Raw genomic sequence first — 26,963 nt, forward strand, 5'->3', positions numbered from 1 at the left:
TCGAGGCATAATTTGCATTCTGAACCTATTAACTTCTCGACTATTTCATGTTAGTTCAATAGTTTATTATTTATTATCTATTGGTATTATACTATATTACCATTCATAACAAACGAAAGGTATTGTTTTAAGAGTAAATATTAACTTAATTTATATTATATCTTACTATATATTTACATATATTATCTACCAAAACTACCAATTATTCTTGATCGGCATCAAAAAAAATAAATTATTTAACAATAGTTAAATTTTATTTTAATTTTATTAAATTCCATCAACTATCACATGATCATAAATATGCTGACAGAAGCTACGAGATCATACAGAAGCTAATTTATGGGGGGTTTTCAAAACCTATTTCAAAGTTTATGTAAAAGAATTTATCCAAAAAAAGTAATTTATGAATTCTTTATTGCTTATTGATTTAAGACGTTACCAAAAGACTTATCTGAAGAGCAAATTAAATCAAATAAAATCAATATAGACTACAAGTGGCACCTCCCTATAGTTGTAGGTTTAAGATTTTCGAAGTTATTCAATTTTTACAAATGTTCTAAATACTATGTATAAGTTAATATGTAAACAGAGATGCAAGGGGCAGAAGTCTGAAACTGTCTCGCTAATAAACACCAATTTTATACCCAAATTTGCAAATAAATGTATCTAGTCCTACAGGTTAGAGGTTCATCGCAAGGTCAGCAGCCCCGCATTGGAAAAAAACACCCGCTACGCAACCGTTAAAGAGCCCAAGGTTCACATTAGACTGTAGTTCTAAAAGTGTAAATATGTAATATGTAAACAATTTTGTTATTATAAAACCAATTATATATATGTATGTGTATATGTTGCCAAAAATTGATAAAGCAGATGTAGTCATAATTATAAATATTGATTTCATGATTTATTTATTTTTTCTAAGTTTAGAAATGACCACCTGTAAACCATAAACATATTTAATTGCTTACGTCATTTCATAAATTTATTTTTGGAAAAATATTTCTGTAATGTATTGTATAAAAAAAAAAAATAATAAAAATTCAAATTAACAGTAAATTGCATATATATAATTATAATATATTAGAATATAACTATATGTAGTGTAATACTATCTCGAACTATTAAACTGTTGTTATTATGATAACACTCATATATTATTTATATTTTAAGTTCTTTAAGTTAGGAAATTTATAAATTTTGAAAACATTAGAAAAAAAAAATATGTTAAACTTATTTGGTTTTAAAAGTTATTTCATACAGGCGTGTTCATATATAGGGGATTAACACATCATTATAAAGGGACGTAAGAAAAATTAATAGAACAAAAAAAATAAATAAAAGCAATAATTATTTATAAATGTATGAATATTTTTCTCATAAAATTATCCAAACGAATTGATTTATTATACTTTTGTTTTACTTAATGTTTTAAAAAATATTTGGCTACTGATCTCACTTAATAGAGAAATTGGTCTAACAGATTTCTGAAATGCCGAATAAACTATTCTAGAAATTAAATTGAAAGAATGTTTAGTTTTCTTTGTAAGTTCCCTCATAGTCAGCTGAAAACATTTGTCGTCATTATTAAATATTAGTTATGGTCTTAAAATGTGAATTTATTATTTTAATGCTCACAATACATAAAATCTTAAAATCTCAAAAAAAAAAAATGCTTACTGACTCTCTGTCAGGAATAACGGTTCAACTACTACTTGAATTTTGAAACTATCTACTGCAAAATCTACATAAAGGTTACACTCTATCTGGTACCGCAAAGGTCCAATAGGTCTATGCGTGACCTAACGCAATAGGTTAGCCAAATTAACCTAACCCAACATAATTTAATCCTAGATAGCCACGTTAGTATTACATCTAGTATATAAGCAAAGCATGTGCTGCTGCTGCGTCAGTCAGTAATAGATAGTTGTAATGAAATATGAAATAGTTGTACGACTTAGTATAGCTTTTTCCTTCTGTGGACCGGAACCATATTCTGAGTTAAGTTATTAAAAGATCTACAACTTGGTCACTGATTGAAAAATGGTTTTCAACCGAGAGAAGTCGCTACTGGCGCGACATTCTAGATAACTGTAGGGCTAAAGAGCTGGTACATCCCTACAGTTACGGTAATGTATCCTTTTTCAGCAGAACAGAGTTGAAGTTACTGGTGGGATATTAAACGGATCACCATGAACTGCGTTATCCTCTTAACAAAATGGGTCTGTCCGAAGAAACAGTCACATTCTCTGTGACTGCTCAGCCCTTCTCTCCTTCTGACATTAGGACGGCCTCAACGGCGGATATTCTGGCTTTCATTCGAAAGGCGGAATCTCTTCTGTTCGGTTAGGGTCAGTTGTGGCACAAAATATCAACTATGGTCTGTGCTCCGCTTCGTTGGGAGCCTTGTACCCTGTTTATTTCTATTTCTATAACATCGTTTTTGTGCTACGTCAATTATAAATCTGATATAGTTGCACAATGTACCCATCGCCATTGACCAGGCCTTAGAAAAAGAGTTTATATTGGCATGACTTATTTCTAACTCTTTGTGGGCTTTGGTCTACTCTTACGTCATACTGATAACAAACAACATGCTAAGATCGCATCTTCGTTGTGCAATACTGGAGTATTAACTATACAGTTGTAGACTATACATCCATATGGGTTCCAATATTTGTTCAGAAAGCAGTAATGCCATAAGATCACAATGGAGATTATAGTTTTTTACATAAATGGGTGAATTAACTAAACTTCGAAAATCTTTATTTTAAAAACGTTGAACTATGACAATGAATTTTTTGCTGGCACATCCCCGCACTTGTATACTATGAGAATATGCCATTCTCATATGGATTTTAGGATTTGTTCAAAAAATAGAAATGTGTTGTGGGTTCACAGTTTGATTATAGGTCAGCAATATTAATTATTTTGTTTAACCTTAAAGCAGATAAATTAAACACGTGAATTGTAGTTTGACCACCTCTTTTTATAAACTTCGGAAATGCTGGAATATGAAATATTGTTTTTTCTGTTTTCTATTTCTATTTTGGGATAAGTGGTGCCACTATTTTTCATTTGAAGACCTAAACAAGGTGTAGAGTATTAAATAAAAACAGAACTCTAACTCATTTATAGTTTACTAAACTTCCGCCATTTATTTTTATTAATATATTCAATATTTTTCTATCATTATTATTAATAATATATATGAATGCGCCCCTATAAAGTAAAACATTAATTGCAATAGATTAAAACGAAGTAGGTAAATGGCTTTGATATTTATGTCCCCAATGTCATGCAACATGTTGCTGACTAATGTTGCCTGACATTGTAAGTCAAGAGAATATATTTTGCTTGGATTTTCCCATAAATTGAGATAATCTATAGTATATTATTCTTTATATGTGTGGAGTATTTAGCATAAAATGACGCATTTCTACAACGAATAATAATGAAGGAATAATTTTTTTGTTGTTATTTTTTTTTTTTTTTGCAAATTTTAATTAATGTTTAGTTCTCAGCGCTTTAATGTTTTAAGTGCTTACGGTTTGCAGTGAGTAAACAGCTAATTCCAGTAAATTAACAATATCGAGGTCAATAAAAGTATTTATTCTAGTAGTAATGAAGGATGAGATTATTGTAGCTATGACAATTACAGAATGATTTTTTGATTATTAAATTTTTTAATTTAATTAATTTTTTGTGGTTTTAATAAGAGCGACTCTATTTTTTGATTCAAAAAAAATTGTATTTTCCAAGACCTTTTCCTTTGTTTAATTATTTATATTGTAAATAAAATAGTTTTGAAAACCATACTGAGAAATTCTGGTTTTCAGAACTTATAATTAAATTTAATTAAAACTAAATTCGCAGAAAATAAGTATCTCATATCAATGAAATACAAGATTGAAATGATAGATGTAATTAATATGTATATTGTTCTACAGAGATCTTTGATTCAATATTGAAATTTTGATCATATATTAATACAAAAAAAAATGTTTATACCATAATTTAATAATATTAATTATATAGAAATTTTTATTATTAGTATATAACGAAAAAGCTCACAGCAAAAATAAATTAATTTACCGTAGCCAATAGTTTTGTAATGTAATATTCAACATTTATAAAAAATATATATAACATAGATGCCCTTACTCTATATGCTTAAGATATACATTTAGATCGAACATCAACAGTTTCGATCGTGAGGAGAGATTCGTAAAATAGCTCTTTACAGATCGCGCAACAGTTTTTCTATTTAGTGTCTCAAGATTGGTGACACTAAATAGAAAAACAATAGGAATGAAGCAAATTTTTTAATTGATTTATAATGAAAACAAGGCTTTCGACTATCGATTGTATAGAGCTTTAATCTTATAAACATTATTTATTTTAAATGCAAGCACTATTGGCAGAAGTCCTCAATAGTGAAGAAGCATTGCAAGTTTAAGGGACCCACCTCGAAGTAACACTAACTTGGTCCCGGAGTGGGACAAGGTCTGTATGAATTAAGGGGATGGCGTTTGGTCCATGCTAGTCGGGTATTTACCCTCAGAATCGCCGAATCGTGGTCAATGCGTAGGCATCCCTTCCATGCCGCAAAAAAAAATGGACATATTGTATGAAATTTTTAATAAATTAAAGATTTTGTTGGATATTTAAAACATATGTAACAGAAAGATAACCTAAATAAAACTTGAAAAACTTTGAAAAAAGTACACCTTAAAAAATTTTGAAATTAATTAATCACTTAGGTACTTGTGTAATTCAATTCTACTTGAAACCAATTTCAATTAGATACATTTACTGTATTCAAAATTCAAAATTAGTCTAAAAATATCTGATTTAATAATAATAATTAATAAATAATATTTCATTAATTTTTAAATATTGAATTAAAATATTTTTTTTTTAATTGAAACTACATTTACAATTCTCTAAAAACTACTTAATAAATAATAAATATATTTTTAAATATTACTACAAAACATAATCACTTATTAATAACTAATAAATTCTCTCAAAATTGAAAGTTGTCTACAAAAATTAAAAATGTAATTAACTCATACAAGATTGCCTCAAATACTTAAGTACGTACAATTTGTAATTACTTAAAAAAAAAATTAAGAGACTTTTATATAAATTATTTCTAAAGAAAAAAAAACAAAAATATTTTATAATGCTGTCATCTTAAACTTGAATGTAAAATGTTGAATAGTCTTCTTTGACTCTATGTAATTATATTATATTCCATATATATTACCATATTTATATACTCGTATATTGGAATGTAACGTGACTACCGCACCTGAAATAATTATTAACAAGAAAATTACGACTTTTAAAGTAAAGTGATTTTTTTTTCATAAAAGCTGCATTTAAAAGTATATTAATTACATTAATATTAAAGTATATTAATTAACAAGAAATTCTTCAGTTTTTGAAGAAGAATTTAGAGTAAAATAACTCAGTCTTTGTAAATTATATAAAATTATATATTTAATTGATTATATCAATTCCAAAAAAAATTTAAGTAAAATTCCTATGAAAAAACCATAGCAAAACCCAAAGTTATCGAACTCCAGTTATACAGACTCATTCAGTATTTTTACACCTGATGCGATTATGGAATAAGATCATGACTCGTAAAATTAGCAGAATTAACAACTCGGTGACTCAAAATGAGGTCCAAAAACGGTGCAGAGACTTAATAACAAATGAATCATGTCAATAAATGAATTTTTGTAAATTTATAATTGTAACAAATTTATTTTGTTTATACTTTTATTTTTAATATTTTTTTATACATATATTTTTTATTTTAATCGTTCACCTTGAATAAATGCAAATAACTCAAGAGCGTGTCTAACCAAAAGCCTTTTATTTTTCTTATGTGCTCTTCTAGAATTCTCAAAATAAAAGTCCTTCATATTGTTCGCGTGTTCTTTCAATTAAGCACGCCAGTGCCCAGTTCTAATCTCTAAATGCTAAAATTTACATCTCAATTAATTTATTTTAAAGTTTATTCCTTACATGTCGTTTCTAAACCACATTGACGCATTTTTAAGTTTAGTGAAATATTTGTATTAAGATTTATAATTAAGATATATAAATTTGTAGCATCGGTAAATGAGACAACTAACAAGGCACTAAATTCACAGCAATTGATTTCAAGATTGGTGTAACAATGCTATGAAAAGCTAAACCTTCTCGGCGAATCAAATTAGATGTCGGTTTTCTTGGTACCGGGACCGCTTGGCACCGCTTAAATGAATACGCAGACAAACTAGCCAGGAAAGGAGCAGCCATACCGCTGATGCGGCCTGAACCTTTCTGTGGACTAGGACACAGTATCCTCCTGTTCCTCATAAAAAATAGCCGGGGCAAAAAGGATTACTGGATGATCTACCAGAATTAAAATAATCCAAATCACTTACTGGTATTTATAACAATAGAAGATTGTATGGACTTTTTAAAAGAAAAACATAGAATCATCACAGACATTTTAACAGGATAATGTAAACTAAAATACATTCTTACGAGACTGGGTATACATACGTATGCAAACTGTAGATTCTGCGAAGAGAATGAAGAGTCAGCCACACATGTGCTATTAGAATGCTCTGCGCTAATGCGCATACAAACTTAACTCTTGGAAATGTATACCTTCACAGAAGAGGCAATTAAACTCTGTAAATTAGATTCTATACTACTTTTTATCGAAGCAATAGGACTTGAATATATACTCTAAGCCCATATGGGGGTACAATAGACCGAAGCTTGCAATACCACATCTCAAATCAATAATAATAATAATAATAAATGAAACAAAAGTGATAATGATAATGATATATGCTGTTCCGCTGAATGAACTATAGAATCTGCTTCAAATTACATCTGACTTTGTTAACAATGCCTGTTGTTGTTTTACGAATATTTTGTACTTCTCAACTCAAGTTTTGTAGCTATTCTCCTAGTTATAGCTGGTGCGCCGTAACGCTGACAACTTTGTGGATTCCATAACAACACATGTCATGTAATAATATTAGTTATTATACCATATATATAGCCTGGCATATGTTACAAGTTATGTTATAATTATTATATATAAATAAATATTGTAATATTGTAACAAATACCATAATTTATCAGAATATGTATTTTGCAAGATGTAATATGTCTCTTGGAGTCCAAAAATTATATACGTAGATTAGAACCAAATTGAAATTGACGAGGGACATTTAACAATTCAACATAATTCACTAGATTAAAAATTAGTTTTAGATTTAAATTTCCTCATTCTTACCGACTTATCGATTTAAAATAGATTTCTAGTCATAAGGCATAATAATTTTAATTTTAAATTCTACTAGTAGATGATGGTAGACAATGGTTTATAAATTAAAAAAAAAAAAAACAACAATGAGTTATTAAGTACATTCATATATTATATATAGCTGTAGTTTATCCGTTTGTTGTAATTGTAATACTGCAGGTGAAGTATTTTGATTGCAGGTGAATCACGTTTTGATTCTTGCAGTCCAAAAATTGTATGCCGATAATTAAACATAATTTCGAAACCACTGATATTAAATATTATATTTAGCAATATCCCAAATACCTGTATGATATATCAATAAATTTCACTGCATTAAAAAAACATTTTAAACTTTGTTCATTATCAATTTCTTGACAATAATATCTGGAGATAATGCACTGCAGAAACACACAGCCAGAAAAATATTTTCTACTTAACTCCCTAGCACTGACTCCCTGTTTTTAGGTTAATATAATGTAACAAACTCAATCTCCTGCTCTCCTGCTCAATCTCTTCCATATTTGAGATAATTTAAAGAAAAAAAAAACGTAAATAATAATAAAGTTAAAATCTTTAACTGTTGATAAATTATTTAACATGTATTCCCGCTGATTATTTGACATATACAAAATTAATAAAATTAACTTAACTGGATATGAATCAGCAAATTTAAATAATTATTCAATTTTAAATTTTATTTTAATGTAATTTCAATGTATATTTTGTTTTTATTATAAATTTAATTACCACAATATTTCATTAATCACTTTAATTAAAAAGAAATAAAATTTATATTAATTTATATAAATAATGGATTAAAGTAAAACAATAATTTTGGAATGATTTCATTAATATAACAATTTCTTGAATGTCTAACATTACCCTAACAGAATATTAGGGTCTATTTCCAAAAACTTTAAATATCCGTTATATTATGTTTATAAATAAAATTTAATTCGTCGATCGTATTTACTGATATATGACTGATATTTAAAAAAAATGTGATGCAGAATCCTTTTTATCCAATTTAAAACAAAAAACCTATAATTCTGTTCTACTATATGGTGCATAGGATATTGACGTCATTCCGTAAGTAATTTTATTCATGTTCCACTCTTCCACTGCAAGTCATGACCAGTATATCGGAACGTCTAGAACCTATCTTATCCAACTTTAATGTCTTTCGATCCATATTAAAGTGTGGTCTTCTCAGAGTGTGCTATATCCAATACTATTTGTGTTTCCATATTTCACCTATAGCTCTAGTTAGATCAGTTTGATAGATCAATGGTAAATATTATTTCCGTGTAAAACTACAATAACTTAAAGTTATTTAAAGAACTTAAAATATACACCAACTTTCAGTTTATTCTACATCTGATAGTTTAATATTCAGTTTATTATTGACTAGTTTATTATTATTTAATTTATTATTGTTTTGTTGGTGGGAAATAAATTCTTTTTATTTCTTTCTTTCATTCATAAGAATCTATTCTTAAAAGAAATTTTGTGATTTTCGAAATATTGGTTAAGGAAAGGAACAAGACAAAACTAAACACTTTGCAAATGTCTGGACTTTGCAAATGTCCAGGCCTGTCAAGATTGAGATATTCTATTATGAATGTTTACGAAATACTTAATCTGGCTGACATCCTAAATTTAAGTCCTCAAAAACAAAATAATCATTTTCGTCAGCTACATAGATTAATTTTAAATCTTATGATTTTTAGGACTGGATGTGTAGTATCAAAATGGCACTTAGACAGTACTTGGACAACAGAAAAAGTTCTAGCGCTACTAAAACTAAGCAACCCACCATATATATTAAAGTTGACACTGATGACTTGAATTCATATGAGTGGTGTCGCTTAAACACCTATCATACTCTTTTAAATAAAATAGATTATATTATTATTTTATTTTAAAGAACACTATATGTATTGTATGTAAAAACAAGATTCTATTCTATAAAAAATTAAAATTATAATAAAATATTATTAATCTGCATCATGTATGAAGCAGAATCGAATTAATTAATTCAACGAATAAATACTATTTAAACGTAGCGTCTTTTGAACCAACTTTAGACAATTATTTAGTCAGTCAAGAATTTTATGATAATGAAGACAAAAACTTTTCAACCGATGGAAATAATTTGATGTAAATTTTGAATAATTTCACTAACTTCTTATCTTAAATTTAACCCAAATCTTGTGTTATGTTTAAGTTTACATATAAATTATCAAGCTATGACGAAATATTTCGGCATAACTTAATTATCAAAAAAACTGTATACACTACATTTAAAACAGAATATCTTATAATGTGTATATCACTTAGTATTTATTAAACACATAAATAAATTATGAATAAACATTTTAATCAATAAAATTATATATAAAATATATTTTAGTCATTCTGAAATCATTTAAGATAATTAAAAATCTTATTTAAAATAAGATTGTAATAAAAAAATATAATATTATATTTTAAATATAATATAATAAATATGTTACATATATTAATTAAATAATTGGTTTAACAAATCACGTTCTAGAAATGATGCTCTACGTCAAGGTTCATTAGCAAACAAGTTCGACGCCAGTCAGTTACGTACAAAGTAACCCAGTTTGTTGCGAATGGAACTTTTACTATCGATGCATTCTAAGCTTGTAACGAATCAGCCTCATATGCTCTTGAAACGCACTTACGATTTCGAGAGTAAAAATGTAAAACATTTGGTCTTTAATTTGCAGACAGACATGTTATATTGTATATAAGTCAGTGAGATTCTAAAAAACAAACTAAACTACTAAAAAATATATTAACTTTTGATCATAACATATATAGAGAAAAAAATACTCTTAGCAAAATTTAGTTTTATTAAAAGTTACTGGCTTTATAGACTCTTTCTTTAGAATGAGGCGAGGCTACGAATAGAACGTAGAATTGCGATGAGATCATTTGAGAATATAAACATTTTTAATTAGTTATTGTTAATATTTATAATATGCGCATTTAACTCTATTGTTTTGTTTTCTAAATTATTATATACAAATATATATATATATATATTTGATGAATTTCATATGTTTATATCTGTTATTGAAGAGAAAATATATAAACTATTGTACAAAAATTATTGTCAAATTTAGGAACTTTTTTATTTTTTAATAAAGAATTTAGCCAAAATATTCTCTGTTTAAAAATGGGAATTTACACATCCATCGGAATTATTTTCAAAAGAATAGATGAGCTATTAATTCAATTATTATTTTTTTTAAATATCATGGATCTGTTGATGACTATAATGGACTATAAAAACATTTTTTTTCAACAAACAACATTATAAGTAAACAAAAACTCCATTTTCGCTTCGCTTATACTTCAGATTCTTGTCTACAAATTCATGTAGAAACATATCTATTAAAAATTTACTATTTACAAATTTATTTTCAGGGTACCCTAAAAATGACTGTAGACTATAGTCGAAATATTGGTGACTATAAATTATATTTTTTTAAATTAATGTTAAAATGTTTATTATTTAAATATATATATAAAACTATATATAAAATATTTTTAAATATATATATATATACATTCATGCAGGTCCTTGTCTACACATTCATGTAGAAATATATCTATTAATAATTCACTATTTACAAATTGATTTTCAGGGTACCCCAAAGATGACTATAGACTATAGTCGAAATATTCACGGTCACGAATTATATTTTTTTAAATTAATGTTAAAATATTTATTATTTATATATATATAAAAATATATATAATATATATAAAAAATATTTAAATATATATTTTATAATATATATATATATATATAAAATAATTAAATATATAAAACATATAAATAAAATGTGATCTTTAAAACAATAAATCACAAATTTATTTTCATGCTATATATAAAATCAGAGTTGTTGGATATATATGTTATCTAAAAAGATCTCAGGTGCTTAAACATATTCAGCACGTAATATGGTAAATGAAAATCTTAATATATCTAGATGCAATAGGAACTCTTTCAATAAATAAAAGGAAAATTTTCTAAGACCTCATATATTTTGTTTTAAACTAACAATTTAACAAATTTTTAAAAAGATGTTATTTTAAATGTCCCTTGGAAGCTAAAAATCTTGCCACAAATTTTTATGAGTCAAATTTCGTACCCTAGTTTCTACTAACTCTATTTTTCTGAACTTTTCTGTTCACTTAACATGTAGATATTTATAAATTTAATAATAAGTTTATTAATCAAGAATTTTATGTTTTATGACAAGAAATCTATCTCGAATGGGAAAAGATGGTAAAACTGAGAAAATGTTTATATCCAAAAGAAATTTTTTAACAAGTAAAATCTTAAATTGTACCTACAGCTGCCTCGGATATCACCAAATATCCATCATCAGTGGTCTTTGGGAAAAAACTGTTAGTTTAATTGTCTGTTTATCAATTTTGGATGTTAAGTGTCAGGAAATAACCCCTGTCAATTTTAAACCATGGGAACATAAAAAATATGTTTTTATACAAAATTAGATATTTAATTTCATTAAAAAATAAACACCCAATTTTTACAATTATTTTGTGTAAAGTTTCATCAAAATTGTCGACGAAACTCATCCAATTTATAGCATTATCTAGACTTTGCCTAGATTTATAAAAGTTTGTAGTGTGAAATTTATTCAATAATATCAAAATCTGAAGAAAATCATAATAATACTTTGCTTGTAAGAAAGACAGTTAGATAGACAGACAAATATCACCAATCAAATAATCTCGTCATAGGTTCAAAAATATATTTGATTTATATGTTTTAAGACGTGGCTCACGGTGTTACAAAGATTTTAAAAAGTTTAATACAATAAAAATTTTTCAAACTACATAGAAGGATTTAAAAAGAAAAAAATAATAACTCATTAATCCTTCATGATTCTTCATGATTCATTTAATAACTAATCCTTAATGATTAATGATCCACTAATCATTAATCCAGAAATATTGTAGAATCTAAATACATATAGTGTATATGTAATCTTACTATAATAATACTTAATAATAAAATTATCAAATTTCCTTGTAAATATTGGTGGGATCACACATTCCGAAAAATAGTTGAAAATAGCATGGTTTCTGTAAACATATCCCTATTATATATTTAAGACCCAAACATTGCTAAATCAAAATTCATTTTTTCTATTATATGTATATGGTAGTAAATATTTGTTTACAAACAATTGCTGTCTAACTACAGTTAAATCCGGTATTGACTGTTCTATTTAATGGGTCTTTTTAAGAATGGATCGCAACCTAAAAGTAACGTATTCTTTACATTTTATATTCTTTTTTTCATTGCCATTGAGTCTAGAATGCGGCTTTGGCAAAAAAACTGAAAACTGAAAACTTTATGTTATGTTTATGCTCTTGTGTGCGTCTTTTTAAGGTGGAGAGGTGCATGAGCAATTCTTCAACCGGTTTCGGAATTTTTATGGGAATTTAAAATTAACTTGTTTTTATTTTCAATTTTATTTAGTTTTTTTTTATTTTACAGTCAATTGGAATTTAACATTTTTGGTACACATTGCAAACGTAGTCAGACAAGTCGGATTTTAGTAGTTGAAAAAAATCAAATATTTGAAATATTTTTCGAAAAAAAACATAATTTACGTGTTTTTTTTGTTGACTTCTTAAAACTTTAAATAAAATTACTTAACGATTAAAACTCACTTGCTTCAGTAAACCGTTTATGTAAGCCAACCGTTTTTCCGCTTGAAGTAATTAATAAAATTTATTAAAATTTCTATAGTTTTTTTTTATAAATTTGTCTTTATTTGTTAAACAATTCACTTGCTTCACCCGTTTTTTGAAACCAATCCACAAAAATTTCGATCGCGACTAACGGAAGACTTTCGCTTCCCAACGTCCGCTCGCTTTACCAGTTCGTGAATAACTAAACTTAGCGCCAAGACATTTTTTCGCTTTTAGTTGCTGCAAGAAGTTATTATGTCGTTTAATTACCCTACACTCAGCATAGAGGAATGAGGACATATGTGCACCAAACAAATGACTAGTAGGAAGGATATGGAAATTATTTTAATAATTTAATTAATTGAAGCATTTTTATATCTGACCTGTAACTGTTGAAGCATAGAGCTTACTTAAGTTTGAATATTTACTACATTGATAAAAAATTCTGTTATATTATTGAATTATTTTACAAAGTTAGTAGTGAACTGAAATACCATATCGATCATCTCAGTAATATATAGCAAAAAAAATTTTGTTACTTTTTGCTGAGTTTCTGAGACACTGTGGTGTTGGGCAGTCATTTAACAAGTTCAATAATGAAATTCTCTGAAAAGTATCTAACTGGCTTCGAGATACTTCTCGCCTTATTTAACCAGTTAACCAGTTTTTTTTCTGTCAGCTAAAATTCAACTAAAATCAGCTAAAATTCATCTAACTTGATCTTGAGTCAACATGGTTTTTAGGATACCATTAAAGTAAAGGAGTTACTGCTTAGTTTTAGAAATAAAGTTTTCCACATACTTGCATTAATACTTTTCTTAACAAATCAGAGCAATCAGCATAAATAGACCCTAAATTATTGGAATCGTAAGTTTAACATATTACTTTTCTTTACATTAACGTAAGGATTTTATATGAAAACGCAATAAAAACTCTGTTACTTGTTTACTATGTAGATTGTATACTATAAATAATATCCATATTATATGGTACAGATATACTGAGCCATGAAATTATAGTTTAGTACCATAATCCTAGTATCTAACCTAAATCGCACATAAATGCATCCACAGGCTTGAAGCTACTGCTATGGCCACAGAATTTAATTACCAATTTTTTTGCACTCCCACCTATGTCTAAAACATTAAATTCTTTATTTTAAATTCTGCTCAAACAATAATACTTTTCAAATGACACAACAAAATATCTAATATCATTAACAGAAAAATTTATAAACCGTGATCTATGAAACCTATTTTGCCAGTATAAGCGTCTAGGTAAAAAAACATTTTTTTTTGTTAGTTCAAACAAAAACCTGAGGTGCTTAGAACTTATTTTAAAAGAAACAACTCAATATATTCATAAATAACTCTGACATACAATACATATCAATAATATTAATAATTTTTTATTATAATTTTAATTGCGTAGAACGTAATATATACTTAAAAATGATGTTTGTAGAGACTTAATGTAAAATCGAAACTGTAAGAACACTTAAGAAACTTAATCTATATAGTCTGCATACACAAAAGGTACAGAGAAAAACAAATAAAGCTATCAATGAACTTTCATAAATAGGTACCAATCAACCGATACAAAAACAACTTCTTGTTCTCATATATATATTCCAATTGGATCGAATTGATATTAATAAAATAGATTAACAATATTTTTATTAATAAAAAACAAGCAAGAAATGTGACATCTTATGCCATGTCCCATGTTTTGTTTTCAAAACTCTGTGTTTGACCCGGCTAAATTTGGGTTAAGTTAATTGGGAGTAGCAATCTTGTGCATCAACGTTTCACAAATAATGTTTCGTTGTGATACCACGCTTGAGTCACTCTTCATCGGTCAGACTTACAAAATCACCTTAAACATAAAATTTTGAAGCGTCTACCGCTTAAACAGAGAATGCGTCATTCATCTATTCTTTTAAAGAAAAGAATATATTCCTTAATTTCTACACTTTAATAGATATAATATAACATCCAACTATATCAATATATGAAATATATTTGCTCTTTTATATAAAACTTTTTTAAGAAGAAAAAAATCGTTCACGGATCAGTAATTTTTCGCATTTGCTTTCTGGCCGATCTTTTAACAATCACTTAAAATAGAGCACGCAAACCACTCCAAGTGAAGTTACTTCACTTGCATTTTTGTTTTGACTCCATTCTACAGGTCAACTAAACAACGTTCAACTTGCAAAAATTTGTGGTATTTGTGTTTATCCCCTCTTTTTTATTGAGTAATTTCAAATTTATACGAATATTTTTGAAAACAAATAGTCTGAAAAAATAAACTTCTAAATAAAATAATTTGAGTCACATTATGCACTGGTAAAAATTTTAACGATTAATTTAGATATGTATATGAATACCCAAATTCAAATTATATATATAATAAGTAGATAATAAGTACAAAATATATATACTTATAATATAAGTAGATAATTAAATAAGCCAATCAATTTCGGCCTTAAGAAGAGTTTTTCTTCTTTTTGTATTGGTTTCAATTATCCAAATTAGAAAAAAATGAACCATCAAATTCATTTGATAAAAAGTTATATATGAAAGAAAGCTCTTTCGCATATGCATGTAATTGTCATATTTAAGATAAAACTCTTTCTCTCATAAAAGTGCTTTTTAAAATTGCGAACAACCTGTATGTTTGATGCATCCCTTTAATAATTCAGTTATGTGTGGTAATATATTTGTGTTAAATTTAAATGTAAGCAACACAACCGAAAATCATCATATTATGTTCCATTATTAAAATTCTAAAAAACTGACTTTTCTTCTGAAATAAATAATTAGATAATTGAATTGCAGTTATACTCATCATGCATGTATTAGAATATATCATATATAGTTATTTAATATAGTCCATTTTATAAGTACTACAAAGTTACAAAATTAATTATTTATAAATCAATGAGCATAACATTTGCATAATATTGTTTACACAAATCGGTTATCATATACTTAACAATTAAACGTCACAAAGTAGTCTCCATGTAAATCAATTAAAGATTCTGTGTTGTTATGTGGCAGCATCATATTTTGACAAGAAGTAATTACATTTTGACATAATTGGAAAATTTTTACTCGTGAATGATTTACAAATTTTAACTTTGCAGCTAATAGTTGCTCGAAAATGGGGAATTTGAAGAAGGGTGCGGTTTTTGTTTGCAGTTGTTTATTTATAATTTCAATTGGACGTGCAGAGTTAATTATTAGTTCTCAAGATGAATTAATTGACAGTAATGAAGTGTCAGACACATTCACCATCGAAGGCAAAGTTTACCCACCTGATATGGCAGGTGCTCTTTACAACAATAAATGGTTGGCAAATACAACGATTTCTATTAGTGGTGGAGAATATAAAGGATTTTTGAGAGACGACGGTTCTTTTATAGTCAGTAGTGTGCCTTCAGGAAGCTTTGTTTTGGAAGTTCATAATCCTGATTACTTCTATGAGCCTGTAAGGTTACCTAAAATTACTTGTTCATTTTCAGTTGTGACTTTAAAATATTACAGGTTCGCGTAGAAATCAATCCTAAGGGAAAGTACCGTGCTCGTAAAGTCAATTATGTACAGCCTTCACAAGTTATACAAGTACCATATCCATTGAAACTTAAGGCACTTACCCGTTTTAAATATTTCCAGGCACGTGAACAATGGAAGGTAAATATTAAACAAAAATTCAAACATAGTACATATGAAATAAATTTTCTTTTAATATAGATAACTGATTTCCTATTCAATCCTATGGTTCTAATGATGGTATTGCCATTGCTACTTATGCTTGTCCTGCCAAAAATGATTAGCGATCCAGAAACAAAGAAAGAAATCGATAACATGCAAATACCAAAAGTAAGTAGTGTTTAATTTTCCTTGCCTATACTAAATGTTACTTAATTACTTTTTCTAGATGGGCAATGAACTGCCGGAAATAAGTGAACTTATTGCTTCATTGTTTTCTGACAAACAGCCAGAGAAGAAGCAGACAAATAAACAAACAAAAAAACGGAATTAAATAAATAAATATAATATAAATAGATTTGTTGCTTTCTTGAAATTAAAAATTTTGTTTCTTTAATAAAAGTATTGTAATTTAATTTAATATAAACTTATTGTGTACAAAACTTAAAAAATTTAACGTAGAAATGAAGTAGGATTTTCTCTTTTCATACCAAGACGTTCTTCTTCCAATTTTAAACATTCCATTAATCCACTATTTATTGGCTCTGCAATTTCACACCCGATCTTTACGCATTTATCAAAAGAATCTTTATTTAAAGAACCTTTACCTGCGGTCTGCACACTTGATATGAAACCTATAAAGATTTCAAAATTAAATATTTCATCGCCGAAAGTTAATAAACTTACTTTTTCCATTTTTAATTGTAATGCCCATTATTATTGTAGCTGTAGCACATAATTCTTCTTCAGCGGTGGGATCAACAACACAAGCGTCACCAATTTTTGAAACCGTTATTATGATAGGTACAGATTCCACATTTATACGTGAACAGTCGTATATATTATCTGTAATTGTCAATTCGGATTCGCCTGCATCCAATAGTGAAGCCGTTACACGCGGAATTTTTACATTAAATAAAGCTGCTTTCGTTGCCAAAGACACCGCATCGTAAAGATTTCCACCACATTCTAAAATCTTTTAAATAAATGAAAAAACATCATACAATAGTGTACATATTGCTGTTGTATATGTTACCATTATATCAACATATATTTTCCAGCAGTGTTGTCCGGACAATATACACAAGTCTGTTAAATCGAATGCAAGAGGGGAATCATAGGTATTTGCTAGAGCGGCAGCTAACTCAGTTGCTAAGGCATCTCCACCACGTCCTTCAAATGCTATATCGGCATTACCAGAACTTTAACAAATTATGTTTAATTAGTAATGTTAATGTTAAGCATGTTTTTGAACGCATTACTCACCAGTCAACTGAAAACTCTATTTTACCTTGATTAGGGGTTTTTAAATCTGGTTTTTGGATTTCTGTTTTAATGCCTACTATAACATCTGTATTTGCTAATTTGACTCTAGACGAACCATTAGAACAAATAGATGTACCAGTTTCAACTAATATAGTTCGGTAGTCGCAGTTTCTGCGTCCATCGGTGCGATGATTTTTCTGATATATGTTAGAAGATTAATTAAAAGGATATATAAACGATTAATGCTTACTTCAGCAGCACGTATTATAAATGTTTTCTCGCCTTCGCTTAAAACCACTCTTGCCATTTTGCATTAAATATATAAATAAAATAAAAATTATGATTTAATTATTATTATTGCCGCTATGCATAAGTATGGTTATGTTCATCAAAACATGTCAATACTTGCGTTGCCAACTTAAGATAGTTTTGCGAAAATCGTTTTCGTCTCAAAATATTAAAATAATGTATGCATAAATGCATAAATCAATATTAATGAAATAATGTAATATATATATACAATTCATAAGAATGTGTGTTAAATATGTTGTTCATTTAACATATTTATCTTGTATTCAATACATATGTAAATACATGTTTGATGCTTAGTAACTAGCAACTTATTAGCTAATTAATAATTATTACAAAGTTTTAAGCAATATATTTAAAGTAATTGTAAAAAATAATTTGATTTATCTGTCCTTAGAAGAATAGATAAGGGTTGCATAGATATTTTCGTATAAATTGTATCCATTTCATTTTTTCATTTGCACTACATGCCCCAAATGCCACCTACAGACAGTAAAAAATTAAAAGATAACGAAATCTTCAATAAAATTTATATGTACTTAATTAATTGAATTATGTGTTATATAGACAGTATTGATGTCGACCCTGTTAAAATTCCGCGAATCTAAGAAGTGAAGCTGGCAAAGCTAACAACTCAATCAATAAAAAAATTTAAATAACCGAAAAATAAAAATTTGGTTTCTTGCACATCTAAGCAGCATAATATGCTGTTCAGACACATCTTAGTTTCGCAAAAATCTTAGTTTCATCTTCGTTTCAGCGAAACTAAGTTGTTTTTTCCATACAAAACTTAGTTTCAATGTCAAAACGAAACTAAGGAAAATAGCCTTAATTTCGCTGAAACGAAGCATGAAACTAAGGGAATTTTCAAATGCAACTATGTTAAAAACAAATTTTAAGCAAAAGATTAAATTGAGATAACGAAAAAGTGACATGTATTTTTAAAAACAGCTGACTTTAATAAAACCGGGAAAATATTTTGAATAAAATTTAAACAGTTAAGCATTGGCGATGGAGAAGAAAAGTTATAAAAAAAGGTACGGTTGGACCCAAGCAGCAGAAAATGCACTTTTGGAGGTTTGGGAATACAATATGGAAGGCTTTCGTGGTGCACGCAAGAACGGGCATGTGCATAAAGAAATCAGCGATGCATTAAATCAACTCGGGTTTATGCTCAATCCCAAAGAAGTGCAAACGAAAATAAATAACATGACCTCAAAATTCAGGTATTTGGAATTAACGTAATGAAGATAATAATAATCAGGATGTTGGTTTTTATCAATATTTTTCAGCTCTTTTAACCATTGTGCATTAATGTGGTCGTTGTTTTCATTTAAAAAATTGTGCAGCACACAACAAGCACTCACAATAATATTTGCATTATTAATTCTATTGTCCAAACCCTTTCCTATTCGTCGAATTCGTGCTTTTAAGTGTCCAAATGCATTTTCAACAACCCTTCTACATTTCGAAAGTTTCTAGTTATAATTTTTTTTACAAGCGGCATATCAACATTAAATATGATTTCCTTAATTTGGGCAGTATGAACACTTTCGAAACTAACTTAGTTTCATTTTTCCGAAACTAAGGAAATTTGGCTGTCTGAACATAGCATAAGTAATGATCTGGATCTTCTTTGATGAAGCGATACGGATCACAAGTGAAAGTAATTGGCAACGCCTCAATTATGTCAGCTGTGTTGGTTTACAAAATTTTGTTTTGATTTGTATGAATAAATTTGGCGCCAAAATAATGATCGAAAAAATTTCAAATACAAAATCTGAAAATCGCACTTATTCAAGTGTATCAAGCTTAAGGATGAAGTGCATCAACATGGATATACTGGGAATTTTAAGGAAACTGTTAGTAACTTTTCCAATGAAGAGTTCATGAACAATTTTAGGCTTCAACGATGTACCACTAATTACTTGACAGATATTTGTTGTTTGTTTTATATGCATATCTAATAAATTGTTATTACGACCAATATTCAATGCACATTTTTAATATTCGTGGGCTTAGGTATTCACTTAACACATAAATATCAAAAAAGTTTTTTTAAATAAAAAACCAAAGCAAGAAGGCTTACTACAATAAAAAGCATTATTATAGCTTAATCTTGCAGGCAGTTTGTAAAGCAAGTGGTTTTTTTTATAGAAGTGTATGTTGAAGATCCTGATTCCTTACACGACAGCTGAGTTTTGCGTAGATTACAATTGTATAGTACAGCATCACTCTCAAACAAATTTCCCAGCGGTTCTTTTTTCTTAGGAAATTCTGTACATCCTAATTTAAATTGGCTAGTAAGTCCATTCAAAGATAATTTTTTTGTGTTCCACCCAAAGAGAGCTTAATGTAATGCAGTCGGACAAAGAATTATCATAGAAGACACTTTTGGTCGTATGAAAAGAAAGACCTTCAATAACGAATTTAATTATGTACGCATGCATATAGCATAATATATATTGTACACAAAATGATGAAATTCATAATGAATTCATTTAGAATGACTATACCTATGAGAAAGACAAATTAAATGCTCAATATCTTGTAGTGGATAACAGACGGAATTCAATTTTATATATTTGTTATATATCAGTTATATTTTTTATTATATGTTAAAACCGCTTTGCCAACGACATACATTCTACATTAAATCGGAATGTGAACCAGTTCAATTATTGGTTCACCGATTTATTATTGTTTTGTATATAAAACATTTGTTGAAACACGTCTATATACAAAATATACAATTCTTAATTTTACAAAAATAATTTGCTAGTGTATAATTTATTTTTGATAATTTTGAGAAAACTTTGCATATGTCATATATAGTAAAATGTTTGTTAGCTGACATTTTTTAAACAGTTTTTCTTTAAAATTAATTTTAAAGATTTCAGCAACACAATATTAATAGTAATGTTGAATTTAAAAATGTTTGAAATCGTTTTAGATTTTGAAAATTCGTATGAGTTATGAGTAACATACGACTCGTATAAACTAAGCCGAAGATTATACAATGTAATAAATAATAATAATATATGGAATATATTTCATATATAAAGAGATTTAACCAATCTCATCTATTAATAAATTTAAAAGCGTGTATATTTATATGGACAAACCTTTTTTAAGCCATAAATGTATTTTTCTCAAATTTACCGTATTCAACTTAGACATCGTTTTGAAATATCTTCAGAAATATCTCTTGCGTTGCTGAGGTTTTGGTCTGTATGCGGAACCATATAATTCATGTCTTACTTGGTGTCCTAGCCTCTCCTTTTCCATAATGACATATCCACAAGTATTACACTTAAAACTTGAAGTTGACTGGTCTGCGTTCATACGTAATTGCAAATGCGTAGACACGGTAGGCGTATCGTATTGCGTACCGCATTGCATGCAGTGACATGATTTTTTAAAACCTTCAGTAGTATTTTTTTGCAACATTTCTGATGACATATCTTTCGACAAAGAGGAACGCTTACTTTTTTGAAGACATGCAACGTTTGAACAAAAACTCTCTTGATTGAATTGTTTTAATATTTGACTACCCTTTTCTGGATTTTCGGTTGGGTGAATATCTAAGTTGATACTTTGTAATAAATTCGAATTTGAATTCGATAGAGATGGAAAATGCCATAACTGAGTGTCGTCCAATTGACCTTCTCCTAACAATGGCTTATTGAAAGGGCCTGAAGGGTCAGTTGTCCAACAAAAATCATCATTTGGTGGAATGCCTAAAGACTTAAAATAATCGTTATTTGAATGACATTCCAGAGTACTTAAACAATTTACGGGATTTTTTAAGGATTTTCGATTACAACTTTCAGCAGAACTTGTTGTGCATTGGTTTGATTGAATTTCATCATTTGTAAGATTGAAATCTAATCGCAGTTTCCTATTTAGTTCAGACATCGATAATTTTCCTGATTTCTTAGAATTTTTCACCTTTAAACCACGATTGCTGCGTACCTTATCACTTGAATTCCCCTTTGAATTAACCTTTTGGCGAGGCGGTAAAGCCAAATCATCTAAAGTTTTGATATATTTAAGTTCTTTCATAAATTCCTTTAAATCAAAAGGAAAATATTCTTTCTTCGCCATTTCTCTATCTCTATCAAAGTTCTAAATTCATACAAAGTGACACAACCGTCTTTCCCAAATTTTTTTTAATTTAAAGACAACTTTTTCAGTACTATGAAATTTGTATTGAAAAAAAAATAAATTCAAAGTATTTAGTTTAACAAAAATGCTTTACTGACCTTAATTGTAATAACTTACCTTATTAGATGTCTCTTTCGTTTTCACAAGTTTTTGGATTTAGAAGTGAATCACAAAGAAGCTTAGTTTTGTTAAGGACTTCAGTAACGTTTTTTTTTAAACTTAAAAATTCAAAGCGCGTATTCACTTTTTAAATTTGTGACTGCCCTTATTCTTGTTAAGTTATAGAAAAAGCCAATACCTCCTGCACTTTGATGAAAGTGTTGCCAGATTTACAATATCACAGTTAAATCAAGAATTTTTTGCTCTCTGAATGTCAGTAACTACATTCAAAGAATAAATAAAATTTCTTACAATTTTCTAGGCTTGTCATTTAATATTGACAAATTGACATGTTATGCAAATGTTGCTATCTGTGTTGTGTGAAATATATATCAAAATAAAATAATAATATGAAATAAAAGAAATATATTATTGTAAATTAAAAATTAATTCAATTAATTTAATGGAGATAATTAAAATTCTAACCACAGTATAGATTAGAGTATGTGTACATGTAAATGCTTTATATAATTCACTACGTTTACGCGAGCTTTAAAAGTTGTTTTAAGGCTCTTAAAATCGATTTTAAGATCGCGTAAACACCCTTAATTAAATTTTGCTTAGAAGCACTTTTAGCTTACTAAAAGTAGTTTAACATCACTTTTAGTAAGTAATGTCACTTTTAATCTTTGCAGAAAAACAAATAATTAAATTGTTAGACGGCAAAAAATATAGAAAAAGCCTAATTGCATCCCAGAATCTAAATTAATTAAAATTGTTTATTTTTTATTTTCTATTTGAAAATCTTAACTTTACCGTAATGGTCACTTTATATTTAAAACAAATGACAAATTTGTCATTAATCTTAAATTGTTATAAATATATTATATTATATATATTATATTGTTAGTTATAAAAAAGTATAAATTAATTAATTAAAAATTTGTTTTTTCTACATTATTTTTTTAATTGCTTCTATGTAGAAGTGGAAATTTTCTCGCCAAGTACGCGCATATATGATCTCACATAAGATATCCGGACGACGAATTTTGTCGATTGTAAATATGTTCAGATTAGGGATATTCACTTTCGCCATGAGGAATTATAACGTTGTTTAAATATCTCCACAAAATTGTGAAGAATTCCGCACGCTATTATCACATGCGGCATATTGTAAACATCCAGGTCGCTCTTCTTATAAAGTATTCTCTATCTTCCTTTTAAGCGACCAAATGCTTGCTCCACAACAATTCGTGCATTGATTCAAATATAAGTTGAAGGATGTCTCTTCAACAGTTAACTCGTCCCTATAATTTTTCATAATCCAGTTACAAAGCGGATAAGCTGTATCACGAATAATATAATAAGGAAGTTTAAAAAGCATAGCTTCATTTAAGGTGTTGTGAATTCCGTCGATTTTCCTATGGTTTTCAGCAATTAATGTATTATGGTTTTTGTATAGAGAACTGACCCTAAGCACTGATGCATCGTGTGCACAGCCAGGATTTTGTGCTGTAATATTTCTAAATAAATATTGATCATCCACAATAGCTTGCACTAAAATGGAACTATAACCTTTTCCTGAATTCCTAATATTAGGATTTCTTCTGTAAAGGCATAAGTGAATTTACCGAAACACGCGTAGAGATACACAAGCACTACATTCGAAATAAAAAGTTTAAAATATTCAAAAACGAAAAACCCCATTTAAAACATTTTCGAAGTAACGACTCAAAAATTAAAACAAAATTAAACATATGTTTTTTGTTTACAAATCGAATGTTAAAAGTTACATGCTCCAAACTTCATTTATATCTGGGGCATTCAGTAGTTCTATTAGCTTTAATGGATCTCAGGTATGTGAAATATTTTTCACTCTATTTTATATTATTAACAGTTACAGTTTTTTGTCTATATTCAAATTCAAAAATTTGTACTACTTTCAAAATATTTTCCGAGTTTTATTAAAGTCAACTGTCACTGATATTTATTTAAAAAAAATGTCACTTTATCGTTATCTAAAATTTATCTTACGCAGAGTTCGATTTAAAATATCCCGTAATTTCAGTCTTCGTTCTAACCTTAAAACTGAATTTTGTATAGAAAAAACAACTTAATTTCGATGAAACGAAGAAGAAATTAAAATTTTTGCGAAATTAAGGTTTGTCTGAACATAGCATAAAGCAACATTATGGATTTGAGGATGAACAATATACTGTGATAAAACTATTAAAAGTGTCCCAACTGAGCTCTGAGAACACAATCAGCGTTCATAATTTAGGTTTCACATTGCTTAAGCCTTGCGCACCGACATAGGTACATAAATTTAATTGCAAAAATTAGCCGTTTTTTTATTTCCGGAAGTTCACGAAAATAATTATCAGCTTTCCCTAAAATAGACATCTTCAAGTGAAAATTAATAATAAACAACAAGTCATCAAAGCAAGAAAAACAGGCATTCTATAAGATTACCAATTTTTTTTAATTCTATGCAATATTTACATGTATTTAGGATGAAATCAGAGCTGCTTTCTCTCTATGCTGATGGAATTAATTTTTCGAAGTGATTATATATGATTTACTTCGCAAAGTTAATTCATATATAATTACTTCGAAAAGTTAGTCTAGTAACATAACACAACACACCCCATAAAAACACATTGTACTTTTAAGAAATAAATATCTTGGAATTAATCAATTTAAAGTTAAGATAAGTGTCTACCATGAAAGTGTTTTGGTATATCAGGTCGAAACACTTTAGTAGAGATCTTCGTATCGGGGGTCTTGGCAGTATATGTGTATACGTGACAAGACTCTAAAATTTCTCAACATAGATTCATATCCGAACGCTACTCTCTTTTAATTTCATTCTACTTGATTTCAAAGAAAAATTAATTTATTCGTTGTTTTGATTGTTAGATTTTTGCTATAAAATTATAATTTTAACTTGATTATATGTAAGTCATTTCTGGTTTATACTGAATGCACATTATAAACTGTAAACTGCGCATGATTTTATTAAAAAGCCTGTTATGTAATACTCTATCAAGAGCGGGACTAACATCGAGAAACACTGCAGAACACTGCTTATGCTCAAACGCAAGTCTTACTCGATCAGTAATTCCGTGATTTTCCTTAAAGTTAAACTAAAAGTAAAAATCAAGTTAAACTGTTGATGACGGATTAGATAATGTTCATTAATGAAGGATTATAGCCTAGTCCAAAGTACCTTGTTAAATAGTTTAGAAATGTGAGTCATAACAGTAAAGAGTTTTCAAGAAAAAACTTATTTAAATAATGTGTATTTAATATCTCATTATGGACCTGTAAAAATTGTGATTTTATCATTTTCTAATACTTTTTTTTATGATTTTGTTTATAATTGTCGTGAGATAATAAGTGTTTAAATTGAAAGCGTTAATATCTTAATTAAAAAAATATTAAATTATATTCAAAAAATTGGTTATTTTAGATAGATTGGATCAATAGCAATATTGCAAAATTACTCAAAACATCCGTTCTAACCCAGAACCAAATCCAATGTTATTGTTAACTAAATCTAACCGCAACTTTTTTCCTTTCACATCCACTCCAACAGACGTGATGTTCTTTTTTTACCCTTGTCTTATTGTTACCCGTATTTTTTGACATGATATTATTTACTATTGTGATAAAGCTAATCTCTACTATTAATAAATCACATTAGATTGGAATTACTGATTCTTTACAAGTCGATGATTAAAATCTACATAGATTTTAATCTTAAGTAGTAGTATTTAGTGGATTAAAATCTCTACTGAAGGCCATAGGGAACATACTAAAAAAAAGCTGCACTCATTCTACGTACCGTAACCTCTAAATGGTTTTCCAAGCTGCGTCTTTGACTCAGACTACAAGAAGTCTACTTTGATTTTTATATTTTGTCAACTCCAATAAAAAAAATTTTTAAGGTTAATTTTTTCTTGCCGATAATGGCGTGTCTTTTTATGACGAAAGAAACTATTTAAAAGTTAGACGGATTCGAATAGCAAAGAAAGGACAAAGACAAAATTACAATAAATTAAAAATAAAAAATTTTTGTCTTTGTCCTTTCTTTGCTATTCGAATCCGTCTAAAAAAAATTTTTAGTTTACGTCTGCAAAATATTATCAATTTTTTTTTTTATGTTCAACAAATTTTATTAAAATAAATAACGCATGCAATTGCATATCTTATCAACTTTAAAAATAATCTGCTTTAATTACCCTTACAAAAATGTACATAATAATTAAGATATTTTAGAAACTAAGTTATTAACTTATCAAATATTATTTTCCCAA

At 27.8% G+C, this 26,963-nt stretch overlaps 3 protein-coding genes across 3 annotated transcripts; 1 reads left to right on the plus strand and 2 right to left on the minus strand.

Moving 5' to 3' along the window:
- Nucleotides 1-16,185: 16,185 nt before the first annotated feature.
- LOC119682699 (ER membrane protein complex subunit 7 homolog) lies at nt 16,186-17,148 on the plus strand. Its single transcript, XM_038096193.1, has 4 exons — nt 16,186-16,582; nt 16,639-16,785; nt 16,846-16,974; nt 17,033-17,148. The coding sequence occupies exons 1-4, from the start codon at nt 16,256-16,258 to the stop codon at nt 17,135-17,137; spliced, it is 708 nt and encodes a 235-aa protein (XP_037952121.1). The 5' UTR covers nt 16,186-16,255; the 3' UTR covers nt 17,138-17,148.
- A 61-nt stretch (nt 17,149-17,209) lies between these two features.
- LOC119682700 (exosome complex component RRP42-like) lies at nt 17,210-18,504 on the minus strand. The gene is made up of 5 exons (XM_038096194.1): nt 18,320-18,504; nt 18,070-18,266; nt 17,840-18,005; nt 17,491-17,779; nt 17,210-17,438 (listed from the first exon to the last, which is right to left on the minus strand). The coding sequence occupies exons 1-5, from the start codon at nt 18,374-18,376 to the stop codon at nt 17,257-17,259; spliced, it is 891 nt and encodes a 296-aa protein (XP_037952122.1). The 5' UTR covers nt 18,377-18,504; the 3' UTR covers nt 17,210-17,256.
- Nucleotides 18,505-18,776: 272 nt separating this feature from the next.
- On the minus strand, nt 18,777-22,922 carry LOC119685956. Its single transcript, XM_038100376.1, has 4 exons — nt 22,663-22,922; nt 22,177-22,576; nt 21,504-22,125; nt 18,777-18,861 (listed from the first exon to the last, which is right to left on the minus strand). Exons 2-3 carry the CDS (start codon nt 22,483-22,485, stop codon nt 21,574-21,576), a joined length of 861 nt encoding a protein of 286 aa, XP_037956304.1. The 5' UTR covers nt 22,486-22,576; nt 22,663-22,922; the 3' UTR covers nt 18,777-18,861; nt 21,504-21,573.
- Between the last annotated feature and the right edge of the window lie 4,041 nt (nt 22,923-26,963).

The sequence above is a fragment of the Teleopsis dalmanni genome, chromosome 2 (assembly GCF_002237135.1).
Source record: "Teleopsis dalmanni isolate 2A chromosome 2, ASM223713v2, whole genome shotgun sequence".
NCBI lineage: Eukaryota > Metazoa > Arthropoda > Insecta > Diptera > Diopsidae > Teleopsis > Teleopsis dalmanni.